A 20420-nucleotide genomic window follows, 5' to 3' on the forward strand; every position below is an offset into this window, starting at 1 on the left:
CCAGGTTCCCACACCCGCAATCACAGGGCAATGCGATGTGGATGAACTGGTCAGGCAGATTTGCGTACGCTTTTCCCCCAGCACCTCTGATACCGCTGGTGGCAGCACTCGATGACTCTCATCCTGGTTGCTCCAACGTGGGCTCGCCAACCGTGGTACACCACGTTTCTGGAACTCTCCGTGGTACCGCATCAAAGGCTTCATCTCACTCCCAGCCTTCTGACGCAGAGCCATGGCGACATTCAGCACCCAGATCCGCAACAGCTCAACCTGGCGATCTGGCTCCTGAAGTCCTAGAGTTTGGCTACCTCAATCTTCCTCCCGATTGCATGAACATCATTCGGGAGGCAAGAAAGCCCACTACTAGAGCTTGTTATGCGGCTAAATGGAAGAGGTTTGTCATTTACTGTGTTAACCACGATATTGACCCGCTAGATGCTTCCATTCAAAACATCATTTGTTACCTGTTCCACCTGTATCGATGCAATTTGGCGTACTCTTCCATCCGCATTCACCTGTCTGCTATGGCAGCATACCTCCAGAATAGGCAACACCTGTCACTTTTTAAGGTCCCTGCTATCAAGGCTTTTCTGGAAGGACTCAAGAGAGTCACTCCGCGAAGGACCCCACCAGCTCCAGAATGGAACCTCAATGTGGTTCTTACAAGACTGATGGGTCCTCCCTTCGAGCCACTGCACTCTTGTGAGCTTCAGTTTCTGACTTCGAAGGTTGCTTTCTTAGTAGCAATTACTTCGCTACGGAGGGTTAGCGAGTTGCAGGCGCTCACCATCCAAGAACCTTTCTTCCAAGTACATGCTAACAGGGTTGTGCTCCGCACTAACCCTAAATTCTTACCCAAGGTTGTATCTCAATTCCATATGAACCAGACAATTGAGTTGCCGGTGTTTTTCCAAAACCCAGAGACGCTGGCGGAGCGGATGCTCCACACCCATGACGTTAAAAGAGCCTTGATGTACTAGGTGGACAGGACAAAAGATTTTCGCAAAACCAAGCAGCTTTTCGTTGCTTTTGCCACACACCACAAGGGAAACGCTATCTCCAAAGCTGGGATCGCTAGGTGGATCGTGAAATGCATTCAAATCTGTTACGCTAAAGCTAAACGCACTCTCACTATCCCACCAAGAGCCCACTCCACCAGGAAGTTGGGGGCCTCTATGGCTTTCCTAGGTAACATTCCCTCAGAAGATATTTGTAGGGCAGCCACATGGTCTACCACACATACTTTCACTAAACATTACTGTGTAGTCGTGCACTCCAAACAGCAGGCAGCTGTTGGTCAGGCTGTTCTCAAAACACTTTTTCAGACTGCTGCAGCTGGCACGGGCGACCGCCGCTAATGGAGGGACTGCTATATATTCTATGCACAGATATGAATTCAGCAGCCCACATGCCTCGAACTGCAAATGCTACTTACCAGTATGCATCTGTTCTTGGCATGTAGGGCTGCTGACATTCATATCGATAGCACTACAGCCAGTAGTTTATGCCTCAAAACCGGTTTCATTTTATGTAGCCCCAGTAGTCAAACTTATGGTGTATTAGGTATTGATTCTCCTAGCATTATTCCCAGGGTACTTGTCACTTTCTGCCAGTAGGATTGAATTTCTGTACATGCCTAGGCAAAATGTATAAAGTCTTGTCTTTGTAGCGCTGCAACGTAAACATTTATCATCCTCCTGGAGGCCATATTTGTATAGCTGCGTTGGTGTATAATATATTTGCTGTAAACAATTTAAAGGAATGATCCTACGATTACAGTTAGGTGTAAGCACGTGTGTAAGTGCGCAGCTGTATCCCAAATCTTCTTTAGATAGTGGGCTGCGTAGCACACCCTCCCATCTTCGTAGAGACGGCTCTTGTTCTCAAGATTGCTCCCGTTGGGCAGGATTGTATAGTTTAGTTATGAGACGTTGACGTGTAGGTGATGTGAGCAGTATTTGTTGACCGTTGTGTTGGTGGCTTATTGGGGAAAGTAGGGTAGATAATAGCTTTGGCGGGGAAACTGTTGGGATCTTTTCCTGTTCTTTGTAATGCCCATATACGCTCCTGTCACCTCCACTCTTCTACATCTGAACATAAGTAGGGATGGATGGCCTGTAATGACCCTTTACCGCCAGCAGACCAAGACTTCTTACTCTTCTCGCAAAGGTTTCACACTTTTTTACTGAGTTAATTACTTTTGACGGAGAGCCTAGCAGTACCGAGTGAATTACTTTCCAGGCTTTCCAGCAGAGAAGCTTCAGTAAAATCAACTTTGCTGTATTCGTAATAGCAATCGGTGATCACCATTGGACTAGGTTTTGTTAAATATCACAAGAGTGAATGGATGCTTTCGAAAGCTGGCCCCGAAGTAACTTATGATAATTAGGCCTTCGCAATAGGGGAACACTTCTGCAGCATGTAAAGGAAAACAGCACTTTTGATCCTGTCTCAGCAGAGACATGGCAATCTTCATTTTTGGGTAGCTTTTGCACATTATATATGTGGCTCCAAGGTATGCAAAGCGGTGACCTGGCTAATGTTAAAGTTTGCTGTTCTACCTGTCGAAATCTCTTTACCTGGACATGTGCTGCTGCAGTGAGGGTTACTGTGGATAGGCCTAAAGCATTGTTTTTAAATTCGCTCATAGGTTATGTATATCTACTCTACAGCTCATGTGTGATATATTTCTTTTATGTGACTTGGATTTTATTGTACTATGTTATTTTGGTCTTTCTTAACAGTAAGATAGGTTAGATGGATTAAGCCAAATCTTTTACCATATTTAGGGGCCAGAGAACATACCCTGGGACCTGTATAGCAGCTTTTCAGTTCTCAGATTCAAAATATGCTAATGAATCCAGTTGCACACAAGCAAAAAAACTGCGAAGCTCATGAAGTATGGATGTGTTGAATTGACTCTCACAGCTTGGTTGCATTCCCTTTTCTTCCCTCTTTGTATCAGCTCAGACTTCCTTCGTGGACCTCCATCTGGCTGTTGAGAAAAATATATTTCTTATGTCTTCCCATTAGAAAAAAATGCTAGTCCTTGGAAAGCAGTTTATCATATCTGAAAGAGACACGTTAGTGATAGATTCCTTACCTCACAATATCTCCAGGCATCATACCGGATCCGGAAACTTTTGCGTAGCAATACCCCTGTGCGTCGGTAGGCGTCAGCGGCTCCGCGTCCGTCGCCAGCGTCGTTAGCGCCGGAATGACGTCGTCGGAGTACTTAGATGTCGCCCTCGTGCGCAGACGTCAGTTCTTCTTTTTTAAGTTAAGCTCCAGCTAGCGTAGATCCGGAGAAGCTCTACCCCTTGGTCACTTTTTGACTAAACTTTTTTGATCTTTGATCTGTTTTTTCTCGAGTCGTTTGACTCCTACGGTGCCGGTAGGGATGCCCGGGTTCAAACCCTGCTCCAAGTGCAGCCGGTTGATGTCGGTTACCGACCCCCATCGCCGGTGTCTTCAGTGTCTAGGCCTTAACCACGACGACCGAACCTGCTCCGACTGCCGGGCCCTAACGTCCAATGCTAGGCGGGAGCGGTCCCGCAAGCAGCTTGAGCTCTGGCAGTCGGCCCGCGCCGTTTGAGGTCCCGGTCCCACAGGAGGTCGAGGGACCGGTCGCGGAGTTGGAGCCCTCGTAGCTCAGAGAGTCGGCATCGGTCTTTGGGATCAAGATTCTCAGGTAAGAGGCATGAGAGGTCGGAAAGGCGTCATCGCTCTTCGACCCACCCCGACGCTCGTGCGTCATGGACAGGGGTTCGGGTGACACCACCCACGCGGCTCCGACAGAGTCGCGGGCGCCACATCCTGCCCCACACCTTCCGGTCCCTGGGCACGATGAAACGACTGTGGAGGTCGAGCGGTAACTCATGGCCATGAGATCCCTCCCTCTTCCGCCGGGTTCCGCAGCGCCTTCAAGCCCAGCGGTCCCGGCTGGGGAGGGCCTAGCGGCTTGGGTGCTTTGGCCCCGACGACGCCGGCGACTTCGATCCCGGCACCGCAGGCCCTCACTGGGTCCGCATCTGGATCCGGGTCGTCGCCAGTCGATTTTACGACCTCACCGACGCCGGCCCCTAGGGTGTCTCCGCCGTCGCCGCCTATGGGCGACGCTGTCCCCAATCCTACCCTCGATTCGGTTCCGGCGCCGGAGCGGCGCCGCTGGGCGCCGCTCTCGACGTCATTTGGAGATTTTTATTTTCCACGAACCGGCCCCATCCTTTGACCCGGAATTTCAGGTGATTGGTGACGAGGGGGATTGGGAGGGGTCTGTGGACCCTCTGGCACAGGAGTGCCAGTCTCAGCAGGACTGGACATGTAATCTTGGGGATGCCAGTGGACTGGACACTTCGCCAGACACAGGTTTTGTCTCCCCTCCAACCGTGGCTACGGAGGAGGGGGCTGCCTACAGTGTAGTGTTGACGCGGGCGGCCAAGGCCTTGAGCCTGGAACTCCCTGTCGCGGCCCTGAGGACTAACCTCCTCACTGAGGTACTTAACCCGCAGTCAAGCTCGGCTGAGCCTCTGCTGCCGTTTAATGAGGCCTTATGTGACATTCTTTTGGGCACCTGGTCCAGGCCCGCTACAGGGTCCGCCTGTGGATAAGAACGTGGCCAGACGCTACCGCCCTGGGTTATCCAGGCCTCTACTTCCCAGACCGCATTCCCGACGGCTCCGCCCAATCGGAAATCCAAGAGGTATGAACAGTTCGGTAAGAAGGTGTTCTCGTCCCTGAGTTTGGGACTGCGGTCAGTCAATACCGCATGCCTCTTGGGCCGCTACACCCACACTCTGTGGGACACGGTCGCGGACGTGCTGCCACAATGTCCGGAGGAGGTCCGGGCTAAACTCTCCCCAGCCCTTGCGGAGGGTCGAGATGCGGCACGCTACTCCATCCGGTGTGGGCTGGATACCACGGACTCACTGGGCAGAGTGATGGCAACGACGGTGGCTGTTCGACGACACGCCTGGTTGAGGACCGCCAACTTTTCGGCTGATGTCCAAGCCACACTTCTGGACATGCCCTTTGATGGCCGTCGCCTCTTTGGCGACAAGGCAGACCATGCGCTTGAGTGTTTTAAGAACTCCAGGGCTCCCACACATGCTGCCAGCCACGCGCCGCAGACTAATACACAGCGCGGTGTCGGCCATGGAAACCGCCGTGGCGGCGGTCGGGGACAATGGCGCGGCCAGTCCACACCTTCCCCTGCAGCATCCGCCTCAAAACCCTCCTAGTCCGCGCTTTCAAACCCATGTGACGCCAGTGGGGGGTAGGGATCGCCATCACCACTTCCACTGGCGCACTGTCACGTTGGACGTGTGGGTGCTGCAGATCGTCCGGAGGGGGTACTCCCTCCCCTTCGAGACAACCCCTCCAGCCATGCCACCGCAATACCACCGCGTGTCGGGGGATCATTTGCAACTTCCGCAAGAGGAAGTTACAGCCCTCTTGGCAAAGGGGGCCATCGAGCGCGTTCCTGGGTCAGAAGTAGGGTGTGGTTGTTACCCCCACTACTTTCTGGTACCCAAGAAGGGCAAAGTGGGCCTACGCCCTATCTTGGACCTATGGAACGTCAACGGCTTCCTCCGGAAGGAGAAGTTCAAAATGCTGACATTGGCTCAGGTCTTAGCTGCCCTAGACCCAGGAGACTGGATGGTAGCGTTGGACTTGCAGGATGCTTATTTCCACATCCCCGTCCTGCCGGCCCACCGACGCTACCTGCGGTTCACGGTAGGCCACGAGCACTTTCAGTTTACCGTGCTCTCCTTCGGCCTTACCAGCACCCCACGGGTGTTCATGAAGGTGATGGCGGTGGTCACAGCTCAACCGCGCAGGTTAGGGGTTTCAGTCTTCCCCTACCTCGACGACTGCTTGTGTAAGGCAGGCTCGCCCCAGACAGTCGTCGGCCACCTCCAAACAACGGCAGACCTCCTGCACCAGCTGGGGATTTCCATCAATGTGCCGAAGTCGCACCTGTGCCCCTCTCAGAAGCTCCTCTTCATCGGAGCGGTCCTCGACTTGGCGCGTTTTCGGGTTTATCCTTCCGAACAGCGGATCTGGGATATTCAGGCTCCGATTCCAATCTTTCAGCCTTTATCCCGGGTCTCGGTCAGGTTGACGCTGTTGCTTCTGGGGCTGATGGCCTCCTGCATCCTTCTGGTGCATCACGCCAGGTGGCGGATGCGGGCTCTGCAGTGGAACCTGAAGGTTCAGTGGGCCCAGCATCAACCTGTCCGACCATGTCATGATCTCGGAGGGCAACGCGAGACAGCTGCAGTGGTGGCTCACAGACCGCGATTGGGTCAGTCGCAGATCCCTCTCCCTTCCCCAACCGGAGCACGTAGTTGTGATGGACGCGTCCCTCCAGGGCTGGGGAGGCCACATGGGAGAGGCGGAGATCAGAGGCCTCTGGTCTCCGGCGGAGTCCCAGCTCCATTTCAACCTTTTGGAGCTGCGGGCAATTCGTTTAGCACTGAAGGCATTCCTCCCCTCTGTCCAGGGGAGTGTAGTGCAGGTGTTAACGGACAACACCACCGCCATGTGGTTGTAACAAACAGGGCGGAGCGGTGTCGTAGACCCTATGCCAGGAGGTTCTGCGCCTCTGGCAGTGGCTGGAACGTCAGGGCGTGACCCTGGTGGTTCAACACCTGGCAGGTTCTCTGAACGCCAGGGCGGACGAGCTCAGCCGAAGGTGCATGATGAATCACGAATGGCGTCTGAACTCGGACATGGCGCAAGGCCTCTTTCTGCAGTGGGGAGAGCCTTGGTTAGATCTATTCGCCACCGAAGAGAATGCACAATGTCATCAGTTCTGCGCGTTAGAATTTCCAAGACGGCACTCGCTCGGGGACGCATTTCGTCGCAAGTGGAGTTGCGGTCTGTTGTATGCCTTTCCGCCTATACCACTTCTGCCCAGAGTGCTGAAGAAAATCGAGCGCGACCAGGCCCAAGTCATCCTTGTGCCTCCTGACTGGGCGCAAAGGTACTGGTATCCCGAGCTACTCAGTAGGTCAGTCGATCCCCTGGTTCTTCAGCCTCTTCAGGAGGACCTTCTGTCGCAGCAGCAGGGAACGGTCCTCCATCCAAACCTGTCCAGTCTCCACCTCCATGCTTGGAGATTGAGCGGCAACAGTTGAGGCCATTTGACTTGCCTCCTGAAGTCTGTAATGTCATTCTGGCAGCCAGGCGTCCCTCCACAAAGTCGGTATACGCCTGCAGGTGGAACAGATTTGTGGCATGGTGCACAGCAAAGGCTGTGGATCCCCTCAATGCCCCTCTTTCTGAGGTTCTCCTCTTCCTGAGGTTCTCCTCTTCCTTCTTTCTCTTGCCCAGCAGGGCTCTGCTCTGGGCGCTATCAAGAGTTACCTTTCTGCCCTTTCAGCCTTCTTAAGGCTTCCTGATCAGCCTTCTTTGTTCAAGTCCCCCATTGTAAACAGATTCTTAAAGGGCATCACTCATATGCTACCTCCTGTTCCTTTCGTGATGCCCAGTGGGACTTGAACCTGGTTCTAACTTACTTGATGTGCCCTCCCTTTGAGCCGCTTCATAACTGTCCTCTACGTTTTCTTACACTTAAGACTGCATTCCTGGTTGCCATCACCTCTGCCAGGAGAGTGAGTGCGCTCCAGGCTCTTTCCTCTAAACCTCCTTTCCTTTCTGTCCATCCGGACAAGGTTGTGTTGCGTACAAAACCCTCTTACCTGCCCAAGGTAGTCACAGCCTTCCACATCGGGCAGTCCATCACCTTGCCCACCTTTTTTACGCCTCCGCATCCCTCGAAAGAGGAAGAGAGGCTCCACCGTCTGGACCCAAAAGTGTGCTCTCTTACTATTTGGATCGCACACGCCAGTTCCGGGTGGATGACCAACTCTTTGTTGGTTACGTGGGCGCTAAGAAAGGATGGGCGGTGCACAAGCGGACCATCTCTTGGTGGATCGTGTTGTGCATCCAAGCGTGTTACTCTTTGGCTGAGAAGGAACCTCCTGTTGGGCTGAGGGCCCACTCCACTCGGGCCACGGCGACTACTACTGCCCTGGGCCGGAGAGTCCCCTTGCAGGACATTTGTCAGGCAGCTACGTGGGCCTCGCTGCACACGTTCGCGAGACACTACTGCCTGGACAGCCAAGTCCGGAGGGATGGCTTCTTTGGCCGTTCCGTCCTCCAGGGCTTTCTGGTGTGATTATTGGTTCGCAGACCCACCACCGGGGTTGGTATTGCTGGGGTATCTATTCTAAGGTAAGGAATCTATCACTAACGTGTCTCTTTCAGATGCACAAGTTACTACTTGTGTAACAATATATCTGTAAGAGACATTAGTTAGTGATAGATTCCTTACCGACCCACCCATCCTCCCCGTTCTGCGAACCGATATCTAGGGTTAAGTTCATCCCCTTTCAGGGCCCTAGTTTCATGGCACCAGTGTTGGTTCCATCATGGCTCTGCGTATCAGGCGCGGAAAAGCTGTGTATAAGAACTGACGTCAGTGCGCGAGGGCGGAGTCTAAGTACTCCGACGTCATTCCGGCGCTGACGACGCCAACCGACGCGCAGGGGTATTGCTACGCAAAAGTTTCCGGATCCAGTCTGACGCCTGGGGATATCCCAAGGTAAGGAATCTATCACTAACTAATGTCTCTTACAGATATATCGTTATACAAATAGTAACTTGTGCTTATATACCAAAGGACATCCAAGGCATAGACAACTTGGTATTTTTGTTGTTTCTGCCTCTTTAAGGCACACTGGCCTCATTGCTCTGTTTCTCCCTCTGTTAGACCTTACTGAGACATGGCGCTAATCCGGACCTAAGGGATGAGGACGGCAAAACACCTCTGGACAAAGCACGCGAGCGAGGTCACAGTGAGGTTGTGGCTATTCTGCAGTCTCCAGGTGAGCTCGCATTGACTCACCAGCTCTCTCTCCACTGCTGCATCCATCTCCCCTGTTCTTTCAAGCTCCTATTACCCTATAAGTCTGCTATTTTGCTGTGTGAGTCGGTTGTAGTTTGCTTGCTGTGCGTGTTCCTCCATCTGGTATATTGGCTCGGATGGTGCTATTTCTTTTCATACGTTTGGGCACCAGTGTGGACATGTGCACTTCAAAAGCAAGATGTGAAACTGAAGATGGAGTGCAAAGATGTGTTTTTTCAAGAATACCATTGTTTTATGCTATTGCTTCACTCCTCCCTTACTTCCTGTCATCACTCTCCATGGTGCCCCCTCTGTCTCCCCCCACATTGTGTCAGATGTGTCCTTTATCTCCACTCTGACATTTTCTTCATTTTCAGGTGACTGGATGTGTCCAGTCAACAAAGGGGATGAAAAGAAGAAGAAAGATACAAATCGAGAGGAGGAGGAGTGCAACGAGCCGCGAGGGGACCCTGATATGGCACCTATCTACCTCAAGAGGCTGCTGCCTGTCTTTGCACAGACGTTCCAGCAGACCATGCTTCCCTCTGTGAGGTATGCTGCATTGCTGCCCATGCAGAGGACTTGTATATTCCCCAGCTCTCCCAGCATGCCTAAAATATTGTGAAGCTCTAGTACTTAACCAGTCTATCTCCAAGGGTACATGCAAGGAGGTCTGGCCTATGACCATATGGGTGGCTGGGCTTGCAGTGCAGGTCATGTCCAGACAAGTGTCCTGTGCTGTGGTTCCATCTGCAATCATACTGGCGATCTTAGAGTGTGACCACACTACAGAGCACGTATAGATTCCGCATCATAGGATGTTTCATTGATAGTCGTAAACATTCAAATAATTCCCTACTGTATTTGGGAACATAGTAACACTGCAGCATTAGAATGTCTGTAGCAGGGTCCATAATTCAGCAAAAAGGTGAAGTTCCCTACGTGTTCTTAAATTGCGGTCTTTAAAAACATGATCGAGCACCTTTTCTACGGAGTCTGCATTGCTGCTCCTATGTAACTCTCCACTGAAACATCATTAGCAGGGAGGAGACTGTAGCACATACTACACATTGCTTATCCAGTCTAAAACATTGTCACAGCTGCCACTGTCTACTAACTGGACCCGCTGTAAACATAGCAACGTGCTGCCACCTCGCTTGCCAGTAGTTCAACATCGGAAATCAATTTGTGAATATTTTCACTTCTTTTTATTTATAACTTGATACATAGCAAAAAGGTTGTAACTCTTTTATTTGATGCCTCATGCTTACCGTGAGCCCTTAGACCATGTTTTGTTCCCCTAGAATCCCTCTCCAGAGCCTGGGTTATCACATAGATATCCCTACTTGTCTCAACTTGATGCTTGAGTAATGGGCTGGTCGGAGGATCCTCCCTATTGCCTTACTTGATTCTCCCCTGGAATGGAAAGCTATGTGCTTGGCTGAGAAGCTTCACATGAAGGCAGCAGTGAAGAGCTGAACAGCGACAAGGCTCCCAGGTGGATGCAGCCTTTTAAAATGCTGTGCTATCTTAGCAGGACCCATCCTTCCATTTGCAACGAACTAAGAAAACTTGAACCTTATTTCTGTAGTAGGGGATCTCTGTGTATAGTCATAATCAGGTGAATAGTCCCGCCCATGTGCGTGGACCCCGGAGCAATCAAAAATAATCTCTTTAAGTGTCGAAAAAAATGCAGAACTGCACAGACACTTGAGAGAATTTAAAGACATATAATGCAGCCTATAAACATGCTACACTGTCCAGTACTTCAACTAGAAATTCCACCAAAAATCCACAAACAGCAAAGCCTGTCCAGATTTCCCTTGCCTTCAGCAAAAAAAAATCCTCTGGAATGATGGAGAGGAAGATATGGACAGACAAGCCCCATAGGCTGCCATTATGTGGCTCAAAACAGGATACTGTGCCTTTAAGAGAACTTTCCAGAACTTCACAGTATCCCAGAATGCACTGCAGGTCCCTTTTACTTTCAGTTCTTTTTTCCGGCTCCTACAAGCAGGACCCTGGAGCATTGAGCTCTCCCTTTTTAAGGGTTTTTGGTGATTTTTTCACTGCTTTTCTCAAGTTAAGTGCTTTATTGTACTTTGGTGCCTTTCTCCTTGGTTCTTGCACTCTGTTTTTTGTCGAATATGCCTGCTTTATTCGATAAATGCCCGGAGTGCTCCAGGAAGAAGGCAAAATCGGATCCCCATGAGGTGTGTATCCTCTGCCTTCCTTCACATATCCCTGAGGAGTGTGTGATATGTCAAGGCTTCTCTGGCAGGACCCTGAAGGACAGGAAGAAGATCAGACTTCAGGGCCTCGAGGAAAGAAGACTGAAGGCTCAAGGTGGGTCTGGAGGGGCTTCTTCTGCCCATGCTGAGGCTTTTGTGGGGCTCCCCAGTGGCAGGAAGACCAGCAAACGCCACCTTTCTCCGCCTGGGTCTTTTGCGCCCACCACGGCGTCGAGTGGGATGACTACGGTCTGCTCCCCGTCGTCGGAGACTAAACGACATCGACGCTCGGCGTCGAATGATGTTACTAGACCATCGAAGTCCCCAGTGACTGTTTCTTCGCCCTCGTTGGCGTCGAGCTTTCGACGTCGACAGGCCCGGCGCTCGCCGTCGAGGCGACACCGCCGTTCGCCGTCGGCGAAGAGGAGGCGTTCGGCGTCGAGGGAGTCCTCGTCGTCAAGGTCTCCGTCGAGGCACAAGTCGCCGTCGAGGCACAAGTTGCCGTCGAAGCACGGTTCGACGTCGAGGCCCAGGCCGCCGTCAAGGCGTGCCAGATCACCGTCGAGGCATAAAAGATCGCCGTCGAGGCATGGAAGATCGCCATCGATGCACAGACGGTCGCCGGCGAGGCACCGGAGGTCGCCGTCGAGGCGACATCGCTCGCTGCTGAAGGCGCCGACGCTCGCCGTCGAGGCACAGGAGGTCGCCGTCGAGGCGTAGAAGATCGCCGTCGAGGCGACAGCGTTCGTCGCCGAAGAAGAGGCGCTCGACGTCAGGAGGCCGGCGCTCGCCGTCTGGTCGCCGTTCCTCGACGTCAGAGAGGCGGAAGGAGGCCTGACGCTGTGGGAAGTTCACCAGCGTCCCAGGCTGGTGATGGTGGGGGTTCCCCAGGCTCGGTGTACTCCGAGGTGTATACCCCGTCAGGGAAGGTGACTCCCCCTCCTTCGTTGCCGAGAGGCCTCCCCCCGAGGACTTCTACTCCTCCTCCGTTGCCTCCACTGCATCCTGGGCCAGGGATGCCAGGGAAGCCTCCTCCAATTCCACCGAGGTCGACTTCGCTGCCTGTTCTTCCTACACCTCCCAAGGGTACACCTAGACCGAAGGCTCCGTCCAAGCCCAAGTCATCCGCTCCGGTGGATCCGGTTGACCGCCCTCGGCCGAGGAGGTCAAGTTCCCGCTCCGGACGGAGGGGTAGATCAAGGAGTCGTCATAGATCCTCCACCAGATCAAGGCGTCGCCATAGGAGGCGGGGGTCGAGGTCCCGCACGGACTCTTCCAGGACCCGTTCCTACTCCCCGACCTTATAGGACTCCCCTGAGACCAGGGTTTCTCCGGTGGATGACATTGCCACTTTCCAGGAGTTCCTCCTGAGGGGGGCTGCGAAGTTGGGTATCGCTGTGACGGCTCCTACACCTTCAACGTCAGTGATATTCGAGACGCTCCACAAGAGGCATCTGTCTCGCCCTTTGCTTCCACTGGTAACTGGATTGAAGGAACCCGTAGAGGAGCCGTTCCTCACAGCGGCGGTGGTGAAGGCGGCTCCCTCCCGGCTTCTAAAGAAGTACAGGGCCCCAGATTCGGACCCTGCCTTTCTGAGAGTTGATCCGACACCGGATTCGGTGATAGTGACGGCAGCCAGGAAGCTACACTCTACCTCCCCGTCCTCCACCATGCCTCCGGATAAAGAGAGTCGATGGATCGACTCAGCTAGAAGGAAGGCATGTGGGACCGCGTCCACAGCCATGAAGGCGTCCAGTGATACTGCTCTACTGGGACGTTCTGACCGGGCTCTGTGGGACTCCCTGCAACAGTTTGTGGAACTGCTACCGAAAGACAAGACGGAGGACTTCCAGGAGATCCTCAAGGAAGGGATGCTGGTGTCCAATCAAGTCATCAGCGCAGCAGCGGATCCCTCGTTGTTGGCTGCCCATGGTTACTGCCATGGTATTAATCAGCGGCGACATGCCTGGCTCCGGCTCACGTCACTCAAGCCAGAGGCCCAGCAGAGGGTGGCCAACCTGCCTTTTTCCGGGGACATGTTGTTCGGAAAACACGCAGATGATGAGATGGCCCGCATGAAGGCGGAGGCGGAGACCCTTACGGCTGTGGGCTTGGAGAAGCCCAAAGAGAAGAAATCCTACAGGCCTTTCCAGAGGCGCTACGGGGCACAAGGAAGAGGACGGGGGCAGTCTTCGGGACAGCAGCAGCAAAAACAGCAGCAGTTCCGGAGACCCTTCCAGAAACGGCAGAGGGGTAGAGGGGGACAGCAGTCCTCTACCGCGAACAAGGGCCCGGCCGGGTCTCGACCCTGAGCGGTTACTTCCCCTTCATCCGTTACCCGCTCCGGTGGGGGGAAGCGTTTAATTTTTTCTGGCACAGTGGAGAAAAATTACTCAGGACAAGTGGGTGCTGAATATTGTTTGCAATGGATACAGTCTTCGGTTCATCAGCCCTCCTCCGGCGATCCCTCCGGTCAGCTCGCAGTATCAACTGCGCGAGCTCCAGGGTAAGGCTGATATCCTGTTTAGGAAAAGGGCGATAGAAGACCTACCTCTGTCTCAAAGAGGAAGAAGTCTGTACTCCCGGTTCTTCCTGGTGTGAAAGAAGGACAAGAACGAGTTCAGGCCCATTCTGGACTTGCGGCAGGCAAACAAGTGGATTCGCAGAGAAAAGTTCCGCATGCTGTCGTTGCATCAGATTTTTCCTCAGTTGCAGCAAGGGGACTGGCTTTGTGCCATAGACCTACTGGATGCGTACTTCCTCGTGGCCATTACATCGGCCCGCAGGGTGAGTGAAATTCAGGCGTTGTGTTGCCAAGAACCTTATACTGTATTTCATGCTGCTAAGATTGTTATGCGTACTCACCCTACATTTCTTCCCAAGGTTATTTCTGATTTTCATGTCAACCAGACTATAACTTTGCCTACGTTTTTTCAGAACCCTTCATCTCCATAGGAAAGGTCCTTACATTCCCTGGATGTTAGGAGGGTGTTGAAATTTTGATCTGGATAAGACCAAAGGTATTCGTAGGTCAGACCAATTGTTTATCAATTATGGATCGGTCAGGACGGGTCTTGCGACCTCTAAGCAGTCCATCTCTAGGTGTGTTACCAGAAAGCTAATAAGCCCTTAGGAGGTAAGCCTAAGGCTCATTCCACCAGGGGCAAAGCTGCCACGACAGCCTTGCTCCGTAATGTGCCGATTGCAGAAATTTGCAAGGCCGCCACTTGGAAGTCGGTTCATACCTTTGCTAAGCATTACTGTCTGGACACTGATGCCAGGGCAGATGCTCAGGTTGGACAGGCTTCGCTGCGGAATTTGTTCGCACAATAGTGGTGTTGATTTCTTTTCTTTTTTCTTCTCGATCAATGGTGAGGGAGGAAGGAATTTGTGATCCGTTCAATTCCCTTGTATAAATATCAACTAATCAAAAGCGGAAGGATCACTTGTCCTGCATTGGAGGATCACTTGTCCTGCATAACATTGGGTATGCGGTCTCGGTACTAGTCCCAATAAAAAAACCCTCATTAACGTGTTGTTTTGTGGTTGTCTCTGAGCGGTATATTTTCGTTCTCCGCTTCTTACACACGTTTTTGCAAAATCATGGGGTTTAGTGGTTTTGCAACCTCCACCAGGAGGTAATACCCTTTGCTACAACAGTAGTGACCAGAAATGGTGCTCGTGAAATGGTGAAGTGAATTTAAAAGTCTCTCGGTTCCGGATATAACTTTTTATTCGTTCCGGGGTCTTTTGAGACAGTAAAACTAATGGAGGTGATTGAGGAGCTTGTTATGGCTCTATCACGCAATGATTGTGAAAAAGGTCGACATGTTTCAGCCCTTGTTCGCCAACAGGTCGGGTGGGCTTTCTTCAGGACCAGGGTGAGGTGAAAAGGGGAAGGATACTCCTAAGAATTACTTGGTGTATCTCATTTCAGAACGTCATTCATTAATGTTCTGACAAGGTCCTTTATTGGTACCTATGAGAAAAGGATGTATAGAATGTGATAGCTAAAATGAAACAAAGGGAAGGGATATGGGAAAACTAACATTATTTACAATGACATACACTATCCAGTGTGGTAGGGTATGGTCTATTTTGTACTCGCTCTCCAACCCCTGCACAATGGGTCAGGTCAACTCTCTCGGTAACTTAGGCAAACTGAATGTTTTTCGACAGTCGGGTTTTGCATGGATACCGACTATCGATATTGAGTGAAAAACGAACATCATTTCTCTTTTATGGACACATTCATTGGTTCTCATCAGTCATTCACTCATTCATTTTCAGGCTTGAAGGCGTATTTCATGTACCTTCTTTTTTTATTTCATACATCCACCATATATTCAGGGAAATGGTTCATATATCAAATATAAATATAAACAACACCCTTTCCAGTGAGTGTCATTCCAGCATGCTATTAGCTTCGTTGTGCTTGTTTGGTGCTTTCTTTTGTTTTCGAGGGCATGCGTATTGTAAAGGCATTCAAGTGCGTGATTCTGCGCGCTAGTACAACGCGTGCTCTCAATATTCACATACCTTTATTTTGGTCTACTTTGACCTCATCGGAATCTGTGTGGGTCAGCGGGGGCCTAATACAACAAAATAGAACTCAGTATATCTTGTTTTCAGAGTGATACATTACGGTTTTGTAGCGGTCGTTCTCTCTGCTACCTTCGGCCACCTCGTCACTCGTCTTGTGCTGACTTTGCCACTGCAGTCCCGGAAACTCGTTCTACTTCCGGGTTCAGTGTTTTAGTTCATGTTGAAAGGATAAACATAGTTAACAGACTACGCTGAGTCTTTTTTTATGATGAGATGTTAGTTCCAAATTATTTTTAATCCTTATATATTGATAAGTCGCACTTTTTACGATTATTTTAAAGGGTGTTATGTTAGAAATGCTATGATTTTTGGAGCAAGTTGTTGTTGAATGTATCTCTATTCACTTGTAGATACTTCCCCATGGGATGCTATCATTTAGTCCTTCACGATCTGTGCCCAATCTGTGCACCCATCTTTGCTCTTTTTCGAAGAGGATGTTTTCTGCATTATGATCTTTTTGGGACAGGGTTTCCAAGACAACCCAGATAAGGTCATTTACTGTGTGTCTTGCCTCCAGAAAATGTGTTGACATTTTGGTTGTTGCTTTTTTACATTTGATGTTGCTTTTGTGTTCACATAGGCGAAGCTTCACTTTCCTGCAAGTCATGCCTATGTAACGTTTGTCGCAGGGGCATGTGATCATATAGATCACATGGCTTGTGTTACAATTAGTATGATTCCGTAGTTGCCATTTCAGATTTGGTAATAGTTGAATCTCCTTTGTTACCTTCGTTAGGTGGCAGACTGAACAGGAACCACAGGGATAATGGCCAGTAACTGGGTTTGTATTCCAAGGTGTCATCATTATTGCTGTTGGTTTTTTTGGGTGGGGCCTGGTATGTACTAGTATATCTTTTAAGTTTTTGGTCCTCTTATTTGCGAACCTGGGTTTGGGCCATTTAATGTTCGCAGATGTCAGAATTCTCCAGTTTTTGTTCACACTTTTTTTAAGGTTGTTGCTTCCAGGACCATACGTAGTTACACATGTCAAAGTTTCTGTGTCTGGCTCGTGTATGGCAGGTTCTAGGAGTCCGTCTCTGTTTTGATTACGTGCTCTCTTCTTGCATTTTTCGATGATTCTTGATGGATAATTCCTGTCTCTAAGTTTTTCACTGAGTTCATTCGCTTGTTTTTTGTATTCTGTGGTCTCGCTACAATTCCTGCGTAACCTCAGGAATTGGCTATGGGGGAGATTTTCCCTAAGTGGTCTAGGGTGATAGCTTGAGAAGGAAAGTAGACTATTTTTTTATGTTGGTTTATGGTAAGTTTTTGTTTGGAGAGTGGACCCTTCTGCGTAAATGGTGATATCCAGAAAATCTAGATGTTTTTTATTGGCTGTGTATGTAAACTTCAGCCACTCATCACATGCGTTTATCCAATTGTGAAAGTTTTTCAAGCTCTCCATATCTCCCTCCAAAATCAGTATGACGTCGTCAATGTAACGACGCCAAAACAGAATTTGTTTTTGGAAGGGATTAGCCGGGTTGTTGATGTACTGTGCCTCAAAGCTGCTCACATACAGCCCGGCTACGCTAGGCGCAAAAGAGCTGCCCATAGACGTGCCATGGCATTGCAAATACATGGTGTCATTATACAGGAAGTAGTTTTCTGTAAGAGCCATCTTGCAACATTCTAACACAAAGTGTCTTGGAGTTTTGTGATCCCAGTCCAGCTCAAAGAGAGTGGTTTCTAACATCTCTAGAGTCTGTTGTTGAGGTAAGCTCGCATAGAGGCTCTCGACGTCTAATCCAACTAGCAGCATAGTTTCTTCTGAATAGTTGAGAGTTTTTAAGAGATTGAGTAGATCCCGGGTGTCTTGTAGGTAGGTTGGTGTTTTTTGGACGATTGGTTTTAGGTATTGGTCCGCAAATTGAGACAGTGGTTCTAATGCTGAACCAATTTCAGACACTATGGGTCTTCCTGGTGGTGGAGTACGTTCCTTATGCGTCTTTGGTAAGGAATAAAAATACGGAATTCGAGGGTTAGTTGTTTCCAAGAATTCCGCTTCTTTTTTTGAAATCCAGTTGTTTAATTCAGCTTCCTCAGTCATCAATTTTATCGTCATTTGTAGTCTTGGTGTGGGATCAGTGTCTATCTTGCGGTAAAATTTTTGATCAGATAGTAAGTCCAGGCATTGTCGGTTATATCCTTCTTTTGTGAGGAGTACAATCCCTCCCCCTTTATCCGCTTGTTTTATGATTATGTCTTTATCCTCTTTTAGTTCTTTTAGGGCCTGTTGTTCTACCCTTGATAGGTTTTGAAAGGGTTTTTTGATGGTATCTTGCAAATTATCTATGTCCTTCATCAATGCTTGTTCCAAAGTTATTATTTCGATGGGTACTTGTGAGTTCAGAGGGCAGAAGGTAGACTTTTTTCGAAGGGTAGTATCTCCATCTGGTGTATAGGGAGGTTGATTTTCAAAAAAGGATTTGAGTTTTAGTTTTCGGCAGAATTCAGCTGCTTCACACTTCATTTTGAAAACATCTAGGTTTGGTGTTGGCACATAACCAAGTCCTTTGTTCAGTAAATTTTCTTGATCTTTTGTCAGGACTTTATCTGATAGATTTACTATGAGGTTGTTGTGCTTGTTCCCGCTCTTCCTTTGGTTACACTCCTGGTTTGTACTTGTCGTGGTTGCTCCTGCCAGGTTACTCCTCTTTGTCGTGGTCCTCGGTTGTTCTGGCCTCTCCCTAAAAAAGGACGCCCTTGTTGGAAATGTTGTTGTTGCATTGCATGGTTCATTGGGGTTGGGCCCTGGAAATAAGGGTCCACTCACCCCTGAAAGTGAGGATTGAAAGGCGGAAAGGGGATCATTTGGTGATTCATTGGGTGTTGAGGTATTCGCCAATGGTTGCGTCCTCGTCTATTGCCTCTCCTGTTGCGGTTCCTTCCTCTGTAGTTCGTGGAGGACTCCTCTCCGCTCCAATCTGACCCGTCGGTGGAAGAGCCACTGTTGGAGCCATTATTGGATATATTCTCATTAGGATCAAAATCCTTGCTACTGTATGGGTGGATTTTCTCTAGGGAAAATTTCTTTAGTTCTCTTCCCAATTTTTGTAGCTTCTGTTGTGTAAGGTATTCCTGGGTCTGCTTCATTTCTTTATTGATTTCTTCCAATCGATCTTTGTATACCGTTATGTGTACCATGTTATTCAGTTTGGTCTCTATGACTTGTATTTTGATTGTTAGTTCGTCAGTAATTTTCGTGGCTGTTTTTATTATCAGTACTAAATAATCACGGGTACATTTCCAAGAAATAGCTGACCAGTCTTTACGAAAGGCTAAGTTTTTGAGGAAAATACGTGGAGCGTTGGTTACCCAAAGTCCTTTGGGTGCTGCGTTAACCCTCAAATACTTGGTCATTATTATCCCATGGACCGCTGTTCTTACTTGTTCTTTTTTAAGTTCAGTTAGTTCATCCCATTCAGTATTATTTGCCAAAGTCTGAGAGAGGTCCTTATCCAGTAACAGTTGAGGTCGAGCGAGTATTTCATCTATTTCCTCGATTGAGTAGCTCAATCCTAAGTTGTCTGCCATCTTGCTTGCGCTTCCTGATTTTGGAGTGCAGAATTGGTTGCAACTAGTTACTCCCACAGCTGTGCGCTGCTCAATATTCTCGATCAATTGTGAGGGAGGAAGGAATTCGTGATCCGTTCAATTCCCTTGTATAAATATCAACTAATCAAAAGCGGAAGGATCACTTGTCCTGCATTGGAGGATCACTTGTCCTGCATAACATTGGGTATGCGGTCTCGGTACTAGTCCCAATAAAAAAACCCTCATTAACGTGTTGTTTTGTGGTTGTCTCTGAGCGGTATATTTTCGTTCTCCGCTTCTTACACACGTTTTTGCAAAATCATGGGGTTTAGTGGTTTTGCAACCTCCACCAGGAGGTAATACCCTTTCCTATAACAGTAGTGACCAGAAATGGTGCTCGTGAAATGGTGAAGTGAATTTAAAAGTCTCTCGGTTCCGGATATAACTTTTTATTCGTTCCGGGGTCTTTTGAGACAGTAAAACTAATGGAGGTGATTGAGGAGCTTGTTATGGCTCTATCACGCAATGATTGTGAAAAAGGTCGACATGTTTCAGCCCTTGTTCGCCAACAGGTCGGGTGGGCTTTCTTCAGGACCAGGGTGAGGTGAAAAGGTGAAGGATACTCCTAAGAATTACTCGGTGTATCTCATTTCAGAACGTCATTCATTAATGTTCTGACAAGGTCCTTTATTGGTACCTATGAGAAAAGGATGTATAGAATGTGATAGCTAAAATGAAACAAAGGGAAGGGATATGGGAAAACTATAACATTATTTACAATGACATACACTATCCAGTGTGGTAGGGTATGGTCGATTTTGTACTCGCTCTCCAACCCCTGCACAATGGGTCCTTTTCACCTCACCCTGGTCCTGAAGAAAGCCCACCCGACCTGTTTGGCGAACAAGGGCTGAAACATGTCGACCTTTTTCACAATCATTGCGTGATAGAGCCATAACAAGCTCCTCAATCACCTCCATTAGTTTTACTGTCTCAAAAGACCCCGGAACGAATAAAAAGTTATATCCGGAACCGAGAGACTTTTAAATTTACTTCACCATTTCACGAGCACCATTTCTGGTCACTACTGTTATAGCAAAGGGTATTACCTCCTGGTGGAGGTTGCAAAACCA

The 20420-nt window shown here is 49.5% G+C and overlaps 1 protein-coding gene across 10 annotated transcripts in view; it reads left to right on the plus strand.

Moving 5' to 3' along the window:
• HECTD1 (HECT domain E3 ubiquitin protein ligase 1) overlaps positions 1-20420 on the plus strand; it is a 665243-nt gene that overhangs the window by 165025 nt on the left and 479798 nt on the right. For all 10 annotated transcript variants that reach the window (XM_086936975.1, XM_086936976.1, XM_086936967.1 and 7 more), the window contains exons 9-10: positions 8780-8894; positions 9292-9466. In XM_086936975.1, the coding sequence (XP_086793101.1) occupies positions 8780-8894; positions 9292-9466 (290 nt within the window). The remainder of the gene's footprint in view (positions 1-8779; positions 8895-9291; positions 9467-20420) is intronic.

The sequence above is a fragment of the Lissotriton vulgaris genome, chromosome 9 (genome assembly GCF_964263255.1).
Source record: "Lissotriton vulgaris chromosome 9, aLisVul1.2, whole genome shotgun sequence".
In the NCBI taxonomy this organism is placed as follows: domain Eukaryota; kingdom Metazoa; phylum Chordata; class Amphibia; order Caudata; family Salamandridae; genus Lissotriton; species Lissotriton vulgaris.